General features: G+C 41.9%; 1 protein-coding gene across 5 annotated transcripts in view; it reads left to right on the top strand.

Annotated features, from left to right (window-relative positions):
- Positions 1 to 6,724: 6,724 nt before the first annotated feature.
- Positions 6,725 to 20,354, top strand: part of atp2b3b (ATPase plasma membrane Ca2+ transporting 3b) — a 103,218-nt gene continuing 89,588 nt past the window's right edge. For 2 of the 5 annotated variants that reach the window (XM_026155336.1, XM_026155340.1), the window contains exons 1-2: positions 6,726 to 7,334; positions 16,446 to 17,232. In XM_026155336.1, the coding sequence (XP_026011121.1) occupies positions 16,983 to 17,232 (250 nt within the window). In that variant the 5' untranslated portion in view covers positions 6,726 to 7,334; positions 16,446 to 16,982. Of the gene's footprint in view, positions 7,335 to 16,445; positions 17,233 to 20,354 lie in introns of all 5 variants that reach the window. The other 3 variants (XM_026155338.1, XM_026155341.1, XM_026155339.1) reach the window with 2 other exon arrangements.

Here is a 20,354-nt window from a genome sequence, read left to right as displayed (position 1 = left end):
ATAATTTTTCGCGCTGGTAGTTTGGGGGTTTTGTGTAATATTTTGTTTCAGTAAGCAGAGTAAAAATAATCAAAGTATCCAAAATAAAACTACAATGTTTGGGAAAGCTATGTCAAAAATTCCCTGCTCTGTTTAACAGGACTTGGAAAATATTTAACTACCAATAAATCTTCATAGAGGGCTACAAATTCTGTAATCCTCATCTGTACATCTTTAATACCTTTAACTCAAATCAATGGCTAGACAGTTGAAACTTGAATTCAACTTAGTGTTTCAACAGTGATTCCAAACACACACCAAAACTGGTTTTGGACTGGATAAAGCAGGCTAATATTAACTTGCTGGAATGGCCTTCCCAAAGCCCCGTTTTCAACCCTACTGAAAAATTGTATCAAATATCCAGCAAATACCAGAGGCTTGTTGATGGCTTACCAGAAGCATCTGGTCAATGTGCAACTTCTCAAGGGACATTTAACAATTAGCCAGATATTTTCCTGGGTATATATGTATACTTTTATCTTGTGTGGATTAGAGGAAATCCAAAATAAATGAAAAACTTGTGGATCCTATTCTTACTCAAGGTATTCCTGAATCCTTTGGTGAATGTACTGGTTCTTATACAACATGTCTCATTCACCCATGCACTAATATTCATTCACACACACACACTGGTGGAGGCAAGCTACAGTTGTAGCCACAGCTGCCCTGGGGCAGACTGACAGAAGCGAGGCTGCCATATCGTGCCAGCGGCCCATTACCAGTAGGTGGAGTGTCTTGCCCAAGGACACAATGACAAACACAGACAGAGTTGAGGCTCGAACCGGCAACCTTCCTGTTACAAGATGAGCTTCCCAACCCCCTGAACCACGGTCGCCCCAATAGAAAACACCATAAGAAGATTGTTGTTGTGAACCTACACTACAGAAAAACACTAAACTGAGATAAATCAATATGGTGAAATGTATGTTTTCTTCCTTCTTGTTTGGCACTGTGCTTGGATGTCTGCCACACTGCTGGTTGTGATTATCTCTTGAAGATATACTGATGATAAGATGAATATGGAATATATCCATCCTTACATTCTGTATGTTGCCATTGCTGCTGTGTGCGAGGAGAAAACTGAAATTGTGGATACTATTAAAGTCTTTTTTTTCTTCCTTCTGTTCAAAGCTTCTTAGATGTGATATATTTAGCAGATGAGCACCTTACTTTCCTGAATTTAGCTTGCAAAAAAAAAAATCAGGTCTGCCTGTACGTGTGTGTTTGTCCAGGTTGAAGATAGTCACATGATCATTTGTGACACATCTGAGTCTCTGCCCCCCTCCCCCCCTCCTCTCCTCGTCCTCTTCGTGCATTCTGCCTCTCTTCACGGGGCAGGATACATTGCATGCATCCCAACAGCATCACGTGTCATGTAGCATTCCTCTTCTTGACACATTTTCTCCCTTCTCATCTGTCACTCTCATTTAACTCCAGCTTTTTTCCCCCCTTGTGCATGTACTGGGAAAAATCTGTCTGCTTCTCTCCTCAGTTGCTCCTTTCCTGTCTTCCTTGTCTCTGTTTTTCTTCTCTCTCTGTTCCTGTCCATCTCCGTACTTATCCCTCTGCCCAAATCCTCAGCTTCCTTCCACTGCTTTTGTTTTCACCGTCTGTCCTGTGTCCCTGCATCTCCCACATTTTTCTCTGCTTCTCCTCCCTTCTGCTGTCCTCCTCCCTCTGTCTCCCTAATGTTGTATTAATAATGGAGAAGGTGCACGTTCAGGCAGGCTCCATAAATTAACCATCAGATGGGAAGGAGCAGAGGAGTAGGGAGAAAGGAGAGCAACATAGATGGATGTGAGAGGAGTGGAAGTAAGGTTGGTAGGTGAGGAGAAGAAGGAGGCAAAGATGAAGGTAAAATGACGAGTGGAGGATTGGAGAGTTTATCTTTGTATCGCACTTCAGCACTCTCCAGCCTGCTTGGATGGCCTCCCCTCTCCTCTGTCGACTTCTGATCTGCTTACACATCACTTCAGCCTTTACTCTGGGCTTGAGGGCAAGTCAGAAGGTCACACTCACACAACCAGCTGTGTTCATGTGCATCTCCATGTGCACGAGTGTTTATATCAAAATGACAGTTTGGGATGTTGAAGCTGTATCAAGCCTGCAGTCTAGGAGCTGAGTGTCCTTGACCTGATAAAAGCCCTGCAGTCTTCAGCTTCAGACCTATGAGAGATCAACCAAGTGCTTCTAAACACACTAAATGCCTAATGCACAGACAATAGATTGAAGAGAGCAAGTTTGTCTGTCAGTTTGTGTGTGTGCGTGTGTGCCTGGTCTTAGTATTTAGGGGAGGAGCAAAAAGAGCAGTTTGCATGATTCATCGTTCGTGTAAACAGAGCGATAATGAAAAGATGGATCGGTCAGCAGACAGAAAAATCCATCGTACTGTCAGCTGAAGGTCTGTCAAGGCCTTATGAGACACAGCCTTTCTTAGTGGGAATATAATTATAAAGAAACTGTTCAAATGTGAAGCATTTCTTTGTAAAAATAGATGTTATATAACAAAAACAAAGTGTTCTGAAAAAACATCTTCAGTTATAATTTATTAAGAGTTAAGACTCAAGGCCAAGAGTCTCTAGGCATGCCAGCAGCTTGGAAGCTTTACTTGGATGTAGCCATGCTTTGAGCGGATATGCTAATATGAAAAACCTGTAAACGAACGCTGGTGATCCAGTTGTCAAGAATAATATTCAAATTTGGTACGAGGTGGGAAAGTATATATTTACAAAAAAAAGATTTGTATCATCCATCAGATGATATCATATCCTGAGTCGTCTTTTCAGTCTGACTAGAAAATATGTTGTTGTTGTTTTTTTTATTCTTTTTTAATGCAAGAGTTAACTACAATATCTACTGCTGAGATGCTTTTTTTTAATTTTTTTTTTTAAAGCAGATGAACATATTTCACTCACTGGATCCCCTCAATTACCTGCCACATCATGACAAATGACAAAGGTTTGTTTAATAAGAGGCGTCATATCAGAATTTTGTGTCTTGTTCCTCGGAGACTTCAGTAGCTCCACTATGTGACTTTGCACTGTCTTTTCTGCAATATAAATTTTTACAGCTTCTCAATTTTTTGGAAATTTAATTAAACTCAAATGAAACTTAAATGGAAGCAGGAGCTTGTTTGTTAACTTGTAATCATAAGCATGTCTCCAGCATGTTGATAATTATCAGTAAGGTACAGAATTTGACAGGATAAAATTTTGACCTGAGGCTGGTGCTAGATTAAAACGATCAGCAAAGGAATTACAATTCATTACCTGGGACCACATCCACGTTTAGGTTTGGCAGTGTTTCGAGTAGATAATGGCAGATGGTGTGTGCATGAATTGAGCCTGCAGTTTGGGGAAGGGCTCAGAGGGGACTGGCGCCGGCTCCCAGGCAAGCCAGATCCTCATGTACTAATGAGAGGTAAATGAATTGAAAAAGGGACGGAGGGAGGGTGGGGCACTAAAACAAGAACAAACAGCTTTTAGTACAGGGGAGTCATATATGGACAGAGAACCAACTCCTGAAATCAAGATATACTATCTCTCATTCATCATGTGGAATGCAAATCACTCTCAACTGTGATTGAGCTAACAACACAAATGTGAACCTCAAATAAAGACGTAAGACTTTACTTGAATTAAAGATAACAAGATGAAACTATGAAATCAGCACCAAAGCTTTCATCAAGATGTATGTGTGTGTGTGTGTGTGTGTGTGTGTGTGTGTGTGTGTGTGTGTGTGTGTGTGTGTGTGTGTGTGTGTGTGTGTGTGTGTGCATGGACAGTCTGTGGTCCATCTCCCTGCAGTGTAGAGGATATCTATTAATAAATTCATTTGATTCATCTATAAATACATTTCTCCTCTCCTCTTTCTCCTCACACTGGCGTGCTGTATAATGCTGTACAACAGTAGCCATGCATGTGGATGACTCTCTGTTCTTCAGCGCCAGGATATGCAAGCTTTCAGCACAGTGGACAGTTCCTGAGCTTTGTGGAGTTGCAGAGAACAGAAGAACAGCCCCCAGCTTCTAAAGTGGGATTAACTCTGGTCCCTCTCACCCAGACACATGAGCTGTGGACCAGCTTCCCAATGTGTGGAGGCCACTATCTACAGGGCTTGTATGTGCAGACTCTGAAAAGAATTGTTTTTGCACTTGACTTCATAGAGTTTGCATGAAAAGAACACTTTGTCTCTTCAGTTGATCTCACTCCACATAACAGGGCATCCTTTTCCATTCATGTCATAAGAATTGCTGCTGCTTCCAGAAATATAAACTCATCTTCTCCTGTGCCCCAGAGGAGATTTCCCAGAACCACACACTGCAAACAGAACAGGAAGGGCTTTAATTAACTGGATACAAATGGTGCTCAAGCAAATTGCTTAAGCATGCAAGCACAGTTAAGCACAGCTACTGTCTGCATGTTAGCTTTAAAGTATTAAAGTTTAAAGTTGGAGAGTAACATGGTATATTCATTAGTATCCTGTACTGCAGTGGAGGACCTCAGATGGTACTAGGTAGGTCTTATACGGTTTTCAGCGGCTTGGCCGACTGCCTAACATTTCCCTTACTTTGCAAAGGTGAACTTAAAGATGAATGTGTGACACATTAGAATAAGACATATTTCTGGCTCTCCCCAGACACCATTTTGTTCCCTCTGCCACCTTACAGGGAATTTTGTATTACAGTACAGCTGTTGTATTGCTACAAAGTAGACAAATGTTCTAATGCATTTTTATAGAGGCAGTAGGTCTGTCCACAATCAAAAATAATTACAACTTGCTGAAAATTTACTGTGCCATTTTTTCAATCATTTGGTACTAAACTAAGATTACAACAGTAACAACAAAGACGCATAGTGTTTGTCTTTTCGGTCAGTTTTCAGATTGGCTGTTGTAACAAAGCTCACAACTTTATTTAAATAAATGGCAGAGGTTTAAAGATTTTACACACTTAAGCAAAAAACAAACAAAAAAAACTATCTGACTGTAAACTATACACAATGAAGTTATCCACCTGTTCTTTAGTGAAGTCTCGTTTTGGAGCTTTAAGTTGAGAATTTAGCTTTTGCCTTCTTGGTGTTTTGAAATTAGAAACAAAGAGCAACTAAGAAACCAAATGACTCTGCATGCTGGTAACAGTAACTTTTCTACAACAAAGCAGGCCTACCTGAAACATTGTGTGGCATTATAGAGAATTTAAAGTCATCAGGACACTGTTTACTTAGGGGGCAATACAAGGTCATTAAAATGTGTTGTTTTCTCACAGACTTCTATACAATCAAATGTTGGTTAGTAAGACTGGAACAGAGCTACTACAGTAATATGATAAACAACAAAACAAGTGTTAACGGGACTCTATGCAGTCCTGTGAAAGGTAAGTATACCATTAGTGCTGCCAGGAATTAAGAAGGTAATTAGTATCCAGGTGCTGCTAATCGAGCACTCAACGAGCAAGTGTGAACACCTCTATAAAAGAAGTTGTGGCAGTTTGCTTGTATGGAGCATTCAGGTGTGTGTTAAAACAACGTCACAATCTTCGCAGGACTGGCTGTCCTGTCAGACTATGCAATGCTCAGAGAGAGAAAAAAAAATACCCAAAAACAGAAAGACCCAAGCACTATATCTCAGATTCCACATGTCTCAGTTAGCATGTTAAATGTTAAAGTTCATGAAAGTACAATAACAAAAAATCTGAACCAGTCTGGCTTGTTTGGAAGGGTTGCCAGAAGAAAGCCTCCTCTCTAAAAAGAACATGGCAGCATGGCTTAGAGGTGCAAAACTGCATGTGAAGAAGTCACAAGACTTCTGGAATAATGTCCTTTGGATGGACAAGACAAAATAATTCGAGACAATTTATCTGAATTTCAGGAGTGGGCCAACACCTTGTACACACCCCTTCCAGTTGTCTGTCTGTATATGACCCCCCACCTCCTGAAAGACAAGCTGTTTGTTGTTTTTACTTGTTTTTATGGCACATCCTCCCTCCCTTTTTAAAACTCATTTACCTTTCATTAGCACATGAAGCTATGCCTGGCCCAGAAGCTAAGATTGTCCCTAAACTGCAGCCTTAATTCTTGCTTAACCATTATCTACCTGAAACTCTAAATGAGGATGTGGTCCCAGCTAGTGAAGGCATATCATAATGCACACATTTGGCAAAATAACATATCACCACAAACACCACACCATTTATGTAAACCTTTAAGGAAAATGTCGGTGTTCTTTCTGTATAAAGTGTTCGTAACTCAAATGCCAGACATCTAAAGATTGTAGTGAATTTAAATGGACAGGATCTGATCCACGTGTTCTTTAAATGTAGTACTAATTGCCATTTTGTTTAAAGGTGCTGGATTACATATTTTGCTGTTTGCAGAATAAGAGTTTTGATGTTTTCCGTTGTTATAAGATTTGCCGTTAGTTGATTTGGCATAAAATGAGTTCTCCAAGTTACCAAAATAGGCTGCCTATTTTGGTAATTTGGAGAACTCGATTTAAGCCAAATTAAGGACCTGAACAGTGGTGAAGTGGATTAGAATGGTTAGTTTGTGGCTTTAGGTCTATAAGTGAACGACTGGAAGCTTTATTTTTAAAAGGTAATGTTGAGATCAATGCGTGCCCGTGCTGGGATTTTTTTAAAAGATGGCTTTAGATGCCAACTGATAACAGAGACTGCTCTAGAGGAAAAACGTTCGTTGCGGTGTGTCTGGTGTCGTCATGACGCAGTCGAGTAGGTGGGGGTGACGTACAGAGCATTCCTCAACCCCCTCTAACGGATGCTGAGACTGAGCTCCTGTGCGCGCGAGCTCTGGTAGCAGCTCAATCTCCTCCTCATCCTGCAAAGATGTCGCATGAGCTTCTCCTCACACGTTTCTTTTCTTTCCTTTTTCTCCCACTGCCCTTCACAGTTCGCCGAATTTGGTTAAATTAGCTGCTTTCATAGCAGGGAGTAGCTATCCTCGTCCAGGCACACGGACGCCCCCTCCCCACAACGGAGGTGTTTAAACCCTCAACCGGCGCATTCTCTCTCTCTCTCTCTCTCTCTCTCCAACCGCCGCAGAACTCCGCCGACCAACCGTCAGGTGACCGCGCGGAGCGGAATATTCACCCGCACGGCCGTCGACTTTCATCCCTTCACTCCTTCGGACTCCAGGCAACGGGAGCTGCCGCATTCCCTGTCCCCCCGTGTCCTCTCATCCGGTTTGGGACATTCTCCGCTCCACGCACACGCAGATTAACGGGGATTCTGCCTCCCCACCCGCGCGCTGATGCTGATGTCCTTGAGCTCGGCCTGGACGGTGAGTCGATGAGTCCGTGCGTGCTCGCGTGCGTCACTGTTATTTACCCCGGGTACCCGAGCGCCTTTTTAATGGGGAAGATGTGCTGCTTTCGCTGTGATTCGTTACTCGCATGTCGGGAGGTTTTTACGGGCTTACAGAATATGCAACATGGCCTGATGTGGCATTTGTCATCGCAGGCCTTACACAGCTATAATAAAGCCTATACAGTAGAGCATACCATAATAACCTGGCGAGCAGCGCTATGACATTATAAGGAAGTGTGTGCCTGCGTGTACGCGCGTCTACGCGCCGATGTGCGTGCACACGCGTGTGTAAATCTACATATATATTCATCCTTCCATCCGTCCACTCATCCGTGTCCCGTGTCAGTTGATGAAGGGCTACAGTCCCACATTATCACCGAGCAGCACGCGCTGTTCTCGCGCCTGTCTCTTGCCTTTCCCGGGCGCTGTATGCAGCAGACATGTAAGGGCTATTTGGGATCAGTTACGTTGTTTGTCTCGGTTACGGCGCATCGCACCTGCAGCGCCAACTGCGGAGAGGTTTCATTTTGATCCGGTAATGATCCGTGGCCCAAGGGATCTTCACATGTCGCCCGGCGTCGCGTGGGTGTGAGTTAGGCAGAGTGGGCCGGCGGTGGCCGGGCCAGTAACCTTGCGGAGGGACATCGGGTAAGCTAGTGGCGCACCACTGGCTTCACTCTGTCTCTCCTTGCCTTTGAGCGGGCCTGCCGTGTAAGTGTCTCGACTTTATTCATAACCTCCTCTTGTTGCTGTATGTGTTGAAGATGAGCCGAGAGATGAAGCTTGAGTAAGTGTGAAGGTGACCAGGAAAGGTCGTTTTGAATGGGAAATACACTGTTGCATGAGGCAGTTCCAGGTGCACCAAGAATTAGTAATGTGTGTGAATGTGACTTTAGCTTTGGGTGGGTGGAGATGTATATGCGCTCATGTGGGAAGGACATGGGATACCTTGAGTATATCAGTGCTGGATGTGATGGATACAGATGGATACACGATAGTACCCATTAACTAGTTATCACTAGGCCATTTTCTTTCATTCTTTCTTTCCCCTAATTTATGCCCACATTTTGTTGTCTTTCTCAAACGTTTTCCATCCCCACCCCCCTCATCATTATCCTGTTTCTTTAACGGGCTCTACCGTAATGTGGATATCTAAGCCCTGTTGGCGGCCCACCTTTAATGGCTTCAGCCTCTTGACTGTGTTAAATTCTAAGTGTGCTATTCCCACTGGGGAATAACAGAAGTGTGACTGGCACCAAGCCAGGCAGGCAGCTGCCCAGATACAAAGGCCCCACCAGAGGGCCTTTCGGAAAGTAGGACTGCAGGTGCACAGGTGGACTGCAGCGAGCTATAGGGAATACTGACACGCTCGCATACATGGAATGTGGACAATCTCACCACAGATGACAACAGTGTGCACAAGATTTAGAAACGTGAACACACTGCTGCACACAAACTTATTCAGTTACACATGCTCAAGTCTGTGGAGCCTGGTTTGCCTCTATCCACCACACACAACACATAAACACACATACTCACACACACATACAAAGTCAGAAAGCATACATGGACCTCCTGGCCCGAATTCAAATCCCATGAGGATCTTCTCTCCTGTGTCTTCTGCACACTTCTCAACCTCCTTGCTGCTGCAATGAAGAGAAAACACCAGAGGGAACAGAACAGACACTTTCTCTTTTTAAAAAAAATAAAATTGCTTCAACCCTCTAAGGGATAGTGTGTGGACAAGCAGGTCCAGCATTCAGTATAAATGGGCAGGCTGCTGACAATTGTGGTGACCTTTTGTTTGACTCTTTTCATGTTCAGACACATTTTCAGTCAGGACAGGACACCCCTACCCCCTTTGCTGACTCTCTTATTTTGAAAGCGTTGTTGTGTATGACACATTTGTGTGCGTCATGACAGATCATATAATTGATGTCTCTGGGCATGAGGGTTTGTGTCTTTGTGTGCTTACTGTCCATTTGTGATGCTTGCATCCTGTGCCTAAAGGTTTGTGTGCATAAGAGTTAGAAATGCATGACAAAACAAAGTGCTTCTCTTTTTTTGCTATGTATGTAATGCAGCCTTACATGCACTTGTGTGTTGCACACATCAAAGCTGAGTCAAGCAGAAGGCCACATTCAGAGTTGGGTGCAGTAGTTTGGACGATGAACAGAAGCTGTTTGTTACGTGACTGTTACAAAATCAGACGGAATCAGTGAGTAAGACATCAGGCTGGATAAGAAAATGTGCAACTGGCTGACTAAATAAATGATTGCAGTAGCAGGAAGCAGGTAGACGGGGAGAGCAGCAAGAAAGGGGTGTTGGGATTGGGGCGGAGGTAAAAATAGGTAAAAATAATAACAAGCAATAAGACACCACAAGACACAGAATGGAAGAACACAAAAAGGTGGTAAAACCATATAGATGGAGCAGAAAGATAGATATAGAGCAAGAAGAAGCTTCAAAGGCAAAGGAGGGTGACTCAGTCATAAACTAACACTCTCAGTCAGGATAGAAGGATGACAGGGAAGAGAAGAAAAAGGGGAGGGAGAAGATGCAAGAGGCAGAGACTGAAGAGTGGAGAGGAGGGAGGAGAAAAGGAATTAATAATCAGTTTCACTTTGGGGTTTTTTCTGCTCGTCCACATGTAAAATACTCTTATAGGGAAAAAGAATCTGATGTGTCATGTGTGATGCTGAGAATAGTTAAAGGTGGTGCTATTTGCTCATGCAGGATGAAGCTTCGTTAGTGTTGGTGCAGTGGAAAGAGAAAGGAATGTGCTGCTGTCCTAGGCGATGCTGAGTGTTGTTGGTGTCAGATTTATTTTAATGAAATTTGTCCCAGAGATAGGTTAACATGTCAGTGATTAGGAAATTGTTTTTCAATAGATTAAGATGAGGAGCTCACTTCAGGAAATTCCAGATGTAGTGTATTCAACTGGTCTAAATTAATACTACCGGAGTATGACAGGGTAGCTTACTGTTTAGAAGTCCCACAAAAATATCAAAATATCCAAAGCAGGAAAAAGAATATATCTAGTTTCCCCACCAGTGGCGTTTTCAGTTTTTTTTTTTCAAATTTTTTCCCCCTTTTTTAATGTAATAGCCCCAGCGAACCGCTGGAGCTATTACATTAGGGATGGGATTAGAAAATTCCATCTGATGTAAAACCAAACCAGCTAAAATTACTTGCAAATTCAGTGAGTTCCCACGACATTAATAATCACAGACCTCCCAACTACATCAAGGGGCTCTACAGTAGGACATGTGGCTGCCCTATAACCATATGGTGACCCCATGTATGATGCAGGACAAGATTCCCGGGGATAGTAGGGCTAAAACAGTGCAGTGCTGTAAATACAAAACTATTTTATTGAGTGGTAGAATTAAAGAATAACGTCTCACACGTACTTTGTGTGAAGTCCTCTATTGTGAAGTAAAGAAGTTAGAGAATGGATGGCTGTAGAAAAACCACCCCACTATTGCTATTTAGGCACAGTGTTACATTGGGTGACATGCTCTCCCACGTTTGCACACATTCGCATTTTGACCCACAGTTGTAAATAGTTCTCTGTAAAACATCAGTTTAGTCCTCTCTAAGAAATAAAAAACTGCAGTGCTCTGTTTTTAAATGGGTCTATTCTGCTTTACCCGTATTTCTGTTCCCTGTATACTGTTCCAAAGGTGCATGATACTGTAAAACATAGCCAGTCTTTCAATTAATGTGGTTATCGTATGTAAGTAATCGGTCTGAGTGAAAAGCTCAGGATTCAGACTGCTCCACTCACGTACTTTGACACAGTCTTTTGTTTTCTGTTTGACTCTGTGTGATGTCAGTGAGAGTAGGTCTGGTGGCACGCATATAAGCCTTATTCACATGACTTTATAAAACTTTGTGAGGGGCAGCCAATCAGAAGAAAATTATCTGAAAGGGAGCGGTAGGGGACTGAAAACAGATTATTTTAGATCAGCATCAGCTGAGGAGCTTCATAAATGATTAGTGTAAGATTACTCTGAACTGTGAATAGGGCTGCTCGATTATGGAAAAAATGATAATCACGATTATTTTCACTGAAATTGAGATCTCGATTATTTGACGATATTTATTTAACAATAACAATGTATTGAATAATGACTTTAAAGATTGTCAAAAAATAATATAAAATAGTGTGCAAATGTTTGCAATATAAAAAATAAATGAAAAATGCAAACATCTATGTTTAGTGAACTTTGCAGTGTTGCTCTGTAGCAAAGTTTACACACTCTGTCTACTTGATCCACGTCTGACTCCGCGAACCCATAATGTTTCCACACCACTGAAGTTTTTTTTACCTCTCTTTTCAACCAACAGCAGTCACTCTCCTCTCCAAATAACTTCTGCTTAGCTTTCCGAGCTTTCCGAGCTTCCCTCGGGTAGTCTTAATCAGCAGTCCCCAACCCCTGGGCCTCGGACCGGTACGTGAGTCGTTTGGTACCGGGCCGCAAGAGTTGAGGCTCAGGTGTGAAACGTATGGTTTTCAGGGTTTTTATCGGTTTTCAGCGTTATTTTGTTATCGTTTTTATCGTTTACTCGTTTTTCCTTGGTCTTTTCACGTGTGTTATGAATAAATTTTCTTTTTTTCGGTACCGGTACTCGTTTTATTTTTTTGTATTTATCCGCGACACCTTAAAGGCCGGTCCATGAAAATATTGTCGGGCATAAACTGGTCCGTGGCGCAAAAAAGGTTGGGGACCGCTGCTCTTAATTGTCACAACAATTAAGAGCAGCGGAGAGGTGCGCAGAGAGGTGCGCTCGATTTGCCACACGGAGCAGCGCGAGAGTAAAGCACGAGGGAGGGGCTAATAATCGGCTCAGTCATTTTTAATGATCGTTGAAAGCCCAGATCGTAATCGAGATTAAAATTCGATTAATTGAGCAGCCCTAACTGTGAAGCATGAAAGAGTACACACACAGTAAACAGTAGAGATTAAGCATATTAAGTTTGAAATGAGCAGACCCTCTCAGACCCACTTTAAGGAAAGGGAGGAAAGAGCTCTGAATTTGGGACCAATATTTTACATCTTCGATAAAAAGCTCTCTGTCCCACAGCTTGTGGCTCAGTAACATGGACAGGACAGAGAAGTACTGAGCAACAAAGCACCAGAGTAGGGCTGGGAGATATGGAAAACAATTAACTATTTTCATATTGATATATGTCATGATATAAAATACAAGGATGACTTTTTCTCTTCCTTTTTAATTTTAAGTGAGATGTGAAAATATAAGGTCAATTATGGTTTAAATATTATTTCTGTCAGAAGCTGAACATTATAAATGTACTGCAACAACTGTATTTTAAATTAATAACAAGGGTATAAATAGCAAACTAAAGCAAAACCTTTGAGTGTTACAGTGGTCCCTCGTTTATTGCGGGAGTTAGGTTCTAAAAATAACTCGTGATAGGTGAAATCCGCGAAGTAGCCAACTTTATTTTTTACAATTATAGGCTGTAAAACTCCTCATTACACACATTATACACTTTTCTCAGACAGGCATGAGCATTTTCACACTTTTCTCACTTGTTTAAACACTCAAAGTTCAAACCTTCGTAGAAAAATTACTCTAGTATTATAGAATGAAACCAAGGCACCCGCGGTTGCCTTTGACGGTGCAAAACACGACATTGTTGTGTTTGTTGGGGAGAAAACTTACAGACATACAGTACAGCACTTCAGAGTCACACTGCTAGCGATCGAAGATTTATGTAAATTTGACAAGCTGAACGCATTCTGTACTGTAGAGGAGACACGGCACGAGATTGATTGACAATGGTCTACAGTAGGGGTGGGCGATATAAATGATATACGATAGAAACGATATAAATTTGGCCAATGATAGAGATTTTGACTATATCACTCTATCGCGATAGCGCAATGTTGATGATGTCATCAAGCTGCACCTGTTTTGGTCGAAAGCATCGCAGCGGCTAAAACCATTATCATCTGCAAATTATGGCGGGCGACAGTCATAGCAAAGAGATAAAGCACTTTTGAAATATGGGGAAAGCCAAAAACTGCGCTTCCTCCACTTCCGTAACATTGATTCATTAATGTTGAATTCTCTCGCAGCTGTTCTATTCCCATGTTGTTGCAGTATATTAATAACTAACCTCGTATTGTGGATGAGTAATCTCAGTTGTTCTCCTGACTGAAGTTTGGCCCGTGTATAGCATCCTGCTATGCGATTGCATTTGTCCCCAACCACCAGAATCCCTCACGTTAACTTTTATTGAGTGGAAAAAAAGTTGGCGTTCATCCTCCAGCTTCACTGTGCTAATGTTATACTAACATAGCTATGTCGCTAGCAATCACATAGCACAATATTATATACCAGGTAGTCCAACTTCAGTAACCCTGAAAACGCCACTGCTGTTTAGTTTTCTGTCTTCATTTATGTTGGAAGTGGTAGCAGAGCTGTACGTTTTAATTAGTTTCAAAAATCTTTCAGTCAGAACATGGTATGAAATGTTTAGGTGTAAACTAGCGAGCTAACTTCCTGTTAACTTCTAACTCCGTTAAATTTAATAAATTCTGTTTTCATGGATGCATGGATGTTAAACTTAATTGTTACACCCGATAAAGCAGCAACGCTGATGATTTTCTTAAAGATGAAATAATTTAGACCGTTTTTAACTCTTAGTGTTCGTTTGACTTTGGGACCTGAACAGGATGGAGTTTTGGACCCAGATTACTCCGCGAAGATCCTCACTATGGCAGCTGTAATGCTCTGACAATCCATCAAGCAGTGTGGCTTACCAAAGTTGTACTAAAAAATCTTTTAACAGTGTTACGTCCGCCCGAAGGGGTCTAGGCATGCGAGTGAGGGGACCAGTAACAAATGAGTCCAGAACAGAATGAAAGGAAAAAAGACAGGTGTTTTTGGTAAATAAAATAGTCTTTATTATAGATAATCTTAACATAAAGAGCCGGCAACGCCGTTTTACCAATAACACTTGGAAAAAGGGAAAAAAAGGTTGCAACAACAAAGAACACAACAACCAAACAAAAACTCCACACCACGAGGAGGCACTTCCAGGGGCCCACAAGCTCACCCTATCACTAGCAGCAGCTAGCTTTACTGCTGCCGAGGCCCACAAGCCCACACTTCTCACCTAAAGCAGCTATACTCTTTCCACAACTCCACACTTCAGGCAGGATAACTACACACCAAGAACACCCCACACTGCTCACAGCTCATCCCCAGCTTATATCTCCGCCCCTGAAATGGATGATACGGCTATTAGTGCACAGGTGTCTAGAAGCTTGTTTGTAAGTAATAACATCCACCTGGTTCCCGTTTTCTGTGAATCCAGTGTTGAGAGCTTCTTCAGTGTGTTTGAAAGCATAGAAACTGCATTACAGTGGCCTGAAGACGTGTGGGGGGTGATGTTGCTGTGTAAATTCACAGGTAGGGCTCAGGAAGCTTGTTCTGGTCTGTCCGGGGATGACTGCCTAGTTTATGAAAAGATTAAAAGTGCCGTCCTCCTAGCCGATGAGCTTGTACCTGAGGCCTGTAGGCAGCATTTTCGAGGTTTGGAGTTGGCACAGGGTCAGTCCTACCTTGACTTTGCTCAGGAGAAGGCAAAGCTTTTTGGTAGGTGGTGCTCTGCAAGCCAGGTTAACAGTTTGGGGTCGTTACGTGAGCTCATGCTTGTGGAGGATTTTAAAAACTCTGTTCCTGAGTGTATTGCTCTTTCTTTAAGTGAACAAAGGGTTTCCACATTACAGCAGGCTGCCACACTGGCAGATGAGTTCACCCTAAGTCATAAAATAAATGCTGTAGAATGTGATACCCCTCTGTGCCATAGTACATCTTGGCGAGGTAAGAGTGGGCCAGCTGACAAGGCTGAAAAAGTTGTGGTTTCGAGACCCAAAACGAAGCTTTGTTTCTTCTGCCACAAACCTGGACACCTCGTTGCTAACTGTTTGAAATTGAAACTCAAACAGAAAGCCCACTCAAAGCAAAAAGGGCCTGCTTTGAGAAAAGTTAGTCGTGGTTCTCCGGTCCTCAAAATGATTTGCAGGGAGAAAGATCATGTATAAAACCACCCCTCAGACCTGCATCCCTTGCTAACAAACATGTCTGTGTTTCAGTAAAGCCTGCTAGCTGCCTCCTGGGTTCTCCACATGTGATCGTTCCAAGCCCTGGCTATCACATGGGACACTATTTTGAGGGTCTGCGGCGACCCTCAGTCCGTATTATGAACCCATTGAGATGGGGTTGGCAGCTTCCGCAGGCAATGCCTAACCGTTGCTATGGGGTTTGGTAGGTGGAAAGCCTGCAATTTGGTGATGCAACGGTTACGGACTTGATTAGTTGCTTTGGTTATCATAATCATGTGACAAACCACGGGTTTGTATTTATGGGAGGGGGTGTTACGGCCCTAGCTGGGCCTCCTCCTGAAGGTGCCTGTGTGGGCGTGTCCCACTACCTCTTCTGCCTGAGGTGCCACCTTTCCCTTTTGTGCAGCTGACTCTCGTCAGTAATTAAAGAGATTTAAGCCCAGGGAAAGGTGAGCTCTGGGCCAGAGTGCCATTAGTGTGGTTGCAGCTAGTGAGCTGAGTGTTTGGTATATTTGCAGTTAGTGAGCTGCTCTCTCTTTTTGACATAGGGTTTACTTTATTGACCAACGCCTGAGTTTTGTTTGTTTTCTTAAATGGTGATAGCGGCTTGTCCGTCTCTTTTAGTTGAGCTACTTTAATAAAACTCTTTAATTTAACCCTTTTGCCTCCTTGACTCCTTTTTCTGACCTGGACACTTTTTGTTACTTCCCCTTAACTGCCTAGACCCCTCAGGGGAACGTAACACTATATGGGTGATGATCTTTGGTTTTTGCATTTCAGGGTTTTATTGTGACTTTTTCCTCTTTGTACATTTATTTATGTTAAGATTAATGCTTTCATTTTTAACTATTGCATAGAAAGCACCAGTTTTGCATCTGACTCTGCCGACTTGCCCCGAGAAATGATTTGATGTAATCTCAATGACTGAGACTAGTAGAACAGGCTGGTAATTTCTCTCTCTCTCTCTCTCTTGCTCTTAGGTCCTGGTGTAGCTACCTCTGAACTGGCTCCACATCCTGTCTCTTATTTATCAGCCGCCTTTGCCTTGATCGCCCCTCTCTCCATCCATTCATCATCACTTCATCCCCATCAGTAAGCCCAACAGCTGGTCCACCTGACCGTACCTGCGCCTGTCCATGGACTGGCCGTGACTCTGGAGGGAGGGGGACAGAAACAAGGAAAGAGTTGAGTCGCAGAGGAGACGACGGAAGAGAAAGCTGGATTCATTCAGATGTCACGCTTCTGAAGTGGCCCTGCTCGCTGTCCTTCACCCCCTCATCCTCCTCTTCAGCCTTCTTCAGTTATGGAGATTTAAAGGAGCAGTGAGAGACTATTGCCAAGACATTAAAGTGAAAAAAATACATATTACCCTGATATAAAATCATTTTTGAATAAAACATTTAGTCAGAAACAGGACTGTTGAGCACATGAACAACCCTCCAGAATCCAAACCAAAGGGGGCCTGAGTAGACAACGGAGAGAAAGAAAATCACACACACACAAAACCTTTTACTGACATGTCAACAACAGCCACAATGGGTGAAATGGCAAACAGCGCTGTGGAGTTTTACCCCAAAGGGACACGAGGTGGGGGTGGAGGAGGAGGAAGGGCAGATGGCAGCCATGCAGGGGGAGACTTTGGGGTCACAGTGAAGGAGCTCAGGGAGCTGATGGAGCTCCGAGGGGCTGATGCCCTACAGAAGATAGAGGACAGCTATGGAGACACAGAGGGTCTCTGCCGGCGACTACAGTCCAATACCACTGATGGTGAGCAGACATGGGTGTAGAAATGGTTCAGTGGGAAGAATTGATAACAAAAGAAGACGTGCCTAGATGGATGAATGGGCTGGTGGAGGAATGGTACAGTGGATGAGTAGGTGGTTGCTGGTTGGATGAATTTATAGAGCAGAAGATGGAGGATGAATGAGATTGTACTCTTGATTGGAGTCAAACACAGGCACCAGTGCATCAGTGGGGATCAGTGTTGGGCAAGTTACGTTGAAAAAGTAATTAATTATAGTTACTAGTTACTTCTTCAAAAAAGTCACTGAGTTAGTAACTGAGTTACAAGATTCTAAAAGTAATTAATTACTTTAAAAGTAACTACCGCATTATAAAAAAAAGTTTAACCCTCTGGGGTCCAGGGTATAATTGGCCATTTTAACCACTTTTGATTTTACCTCTACATTTCTCCTTTAAAAACGATTTACTTTGCCTTGTTTGGTATCATCTGTTTCAGCACAACCTCGCGTGTCTGAATTTACAGTTATGTTTTCATTTTGACATACTGTATTAACACAATTGATCTAAAATCAGACAAAAAACATAAAATCCAAGTAGAAACAACCACAAATATGTTTAATGAATCATATTTCAGAACTTTAAATGTAAATATAAATTGTCAATTTTAAAATCATATGCACAAGTTTTGCAAACAACAAAGTTATTAGCAGCCATTTACCTTTTACCCCATTTTTTAATAACCATTTCAAACTATTTACATAACAATCAGCTGTTCTGCATTCAATAGGATGCTACCTAAATTATTTGTGCCACTCCCAAAAAAATAATTTCTGTCCACTATAAAGGAGAACATCACAACCTGATACCTGCAGGTCTGACAGCAGCAGGTGTGTCACTCATCCTGTTTTTTATCTGGAGACAGCAGTCGCCTCATTGTTCTGACACACAACACAAAACTATCCACAACACTACACGCTAACTACACAAGACAACACATTAACTACACACTCCAAACACGCTAAACGTCACAAATCTCTCACATCTCAAAACTCTCTCTCTCTCTCTTTTTCTGCTGTCTTTCTTTCTCTCTCTCTCGTGGTCACTCCTCAATCTTCCCCCTCTTCCTAAACAACCAAATGTCATGTTGCCATATTATTTTTTTATTGGTTGACATGGTGTATTTTTCCACGAAAGGGCTGTTTTTGTTTTTTTTTTGTTTTTTTGGGGCATATGCAGAGAGTGCTTGCTAGTGATGTCCTTAAACAGTAAACATGACGAAATTATTCAGGAAAAAAACACTCGTATATATTGTTTATCATGACTCTAGTTTTACGTGGCCTATCAACACAATTTAAAAACTGGTATATATCACCTTGTTGCTTTGTCATCTTGAACGGGTCATGTGATTGGCTTACCACGACTACTTTATTCTTCCTCAGTCAAGCAGCAGCACTCATGCGATTGTTTTGCCCCCCTGAGCTCCAGGTGTGGTGCAAAAAAGTGATCGTCGGGCAGAAAGTGATTGCCATCCGCGGGACCGCGCGCAGCTGTTTAAAGCTGTAGCGCCCAGATTACTTACATGGACAGCTACTTCCATGCAACTGATATAAGGTGCGGTAAGCTGAAGACAGTTTCAACCGTCTGTTTGTTGAAAAATAGTAACGCGACCGCACCGCATTTTCTTGTTAGTAATGGTAACGCCGTTGTAACGCCATCACTGGTGGGGATTCTGTCTCATCATCATTTGGCATCATTTGGCCAACAGAAACAGATTAGGTGTGGTCACCAGTCATTTTAGAACAAAGCCACCTTTTATTTTAACAAGCTACGAACATACACTAAAACTGCTAATGATGTTTATTGTTGTGCGCAATATCAATACACAAATGAGTGCAACACATGTTAGATGAATTCTGAATTAAGTGCTGGTGCCTCCATTTTCCTGTAGTTGTAATCCTGACCTTGGAAGGCAGCTTCTGGTTGAGGTGCGTGTAAAGAGAATATGGGCGGATGGTCTGATTGGTGAAGGGATGATGGGATTATATTGGATGGGTGAATGGGAAGCTGATAGAGTAAATCAATAAATGGATGAACTACAATCTCTAACAGTATACCTGCAAGGGTGGTTTAGGTGAAAGTCTATTATGTTTGTCTAACAACTGTTAACAGTCAAGGAGGCAAAAGGAAAAATAATCATTTTCATAGGCTGCCAGTTACCAGGACATGCTAATAAAATAAACCTTTAATAAATCCTTTTCAAAGTTATTATGATGCCCAAATGTTGTCTCGCAGGTGTTGAAGCTGTTCAGCTATACCTGTGTTTGCTTAGTGTTTTTCCTGTCTTATTCACATCAGTGAAGTTAGCCTTAATATACCTCTCTGTATTACTCATTTTGATGGTTTGTGCAAATACTGAACATCACAACATTCATGAAGTTAGGGTTGATTGCAGGACGGTTATAAACCCTCACTCACTAAAGTAATACATTCAGGCCATCAAGATAAGAAGTACTTTAACTTATATCTGTTCTTATATTGTTGTTGTTGTTGTTGTTATTATTATTATTATTATTATTATTTACAGATTTTCCATTTTAGTTCAAGAGGCTTAACAAAAGTATTAACTGTTTAGCCTGTTTACTGTTATTTTTGAGAACCCAATAGATTGACAGGTTTATTTTGGTTTTTCAGCATAATAAAGGCCTCCTTTTAGATCTCTTTGGACTTCCTTTTGAGAGTTTAATTAAACAGCTAATGCAAGTACAACACTTCTTTTATCTGCTTAATGTGTCATTGAGTCTCAGGGTTCTGGCCTCACCTGGCCACGGATGTGCTTGTCATTTCTTTTGAGCCTTTCAAACAAAGGTGTAGATTTGGTTTTGGCATTGGTGGGGACGGATGATTCAACCACCGAACCCTGCCCTGATTCTTTTTTTTTCTTCCTTTTTGTTTTTGCTTCTTGATAAAAAAGGAGAAATATACTTGCTTACATATGTTATTCTACATGCTTTTAAACCATTTAAAATTTAAATTCATAGTTTTATATGTGAATTATATAATGTTAAATTACTATTAAACAAATGACTAAGTATTTTAGGCTTTAGTTTACTTCAGCCATATTCCAGACAAATCAAGTATCATACAAA

The sequence above is a fragment of the Astatotilapia calliptera genome, chromosome 20 (assembly GCF_900246225.1).
Source record: "Astatotilapia calliptera chromosome 20, fAstCal1.2, whole genome shotgun sequence".
NCBI classification, from domain to species: domain Eukaryota; kingdom Metazoa; phylum Chordata; class Actinopteri; order Cichliformes; family Cichlidae; genus Astatotilapia; species Astatotilapia calliptera.
The sequence above is the reverse complement of the archived record's forward strand: the minus strand, read 5'-3'. Positions and strand labels throughout refer to the sequence as shown.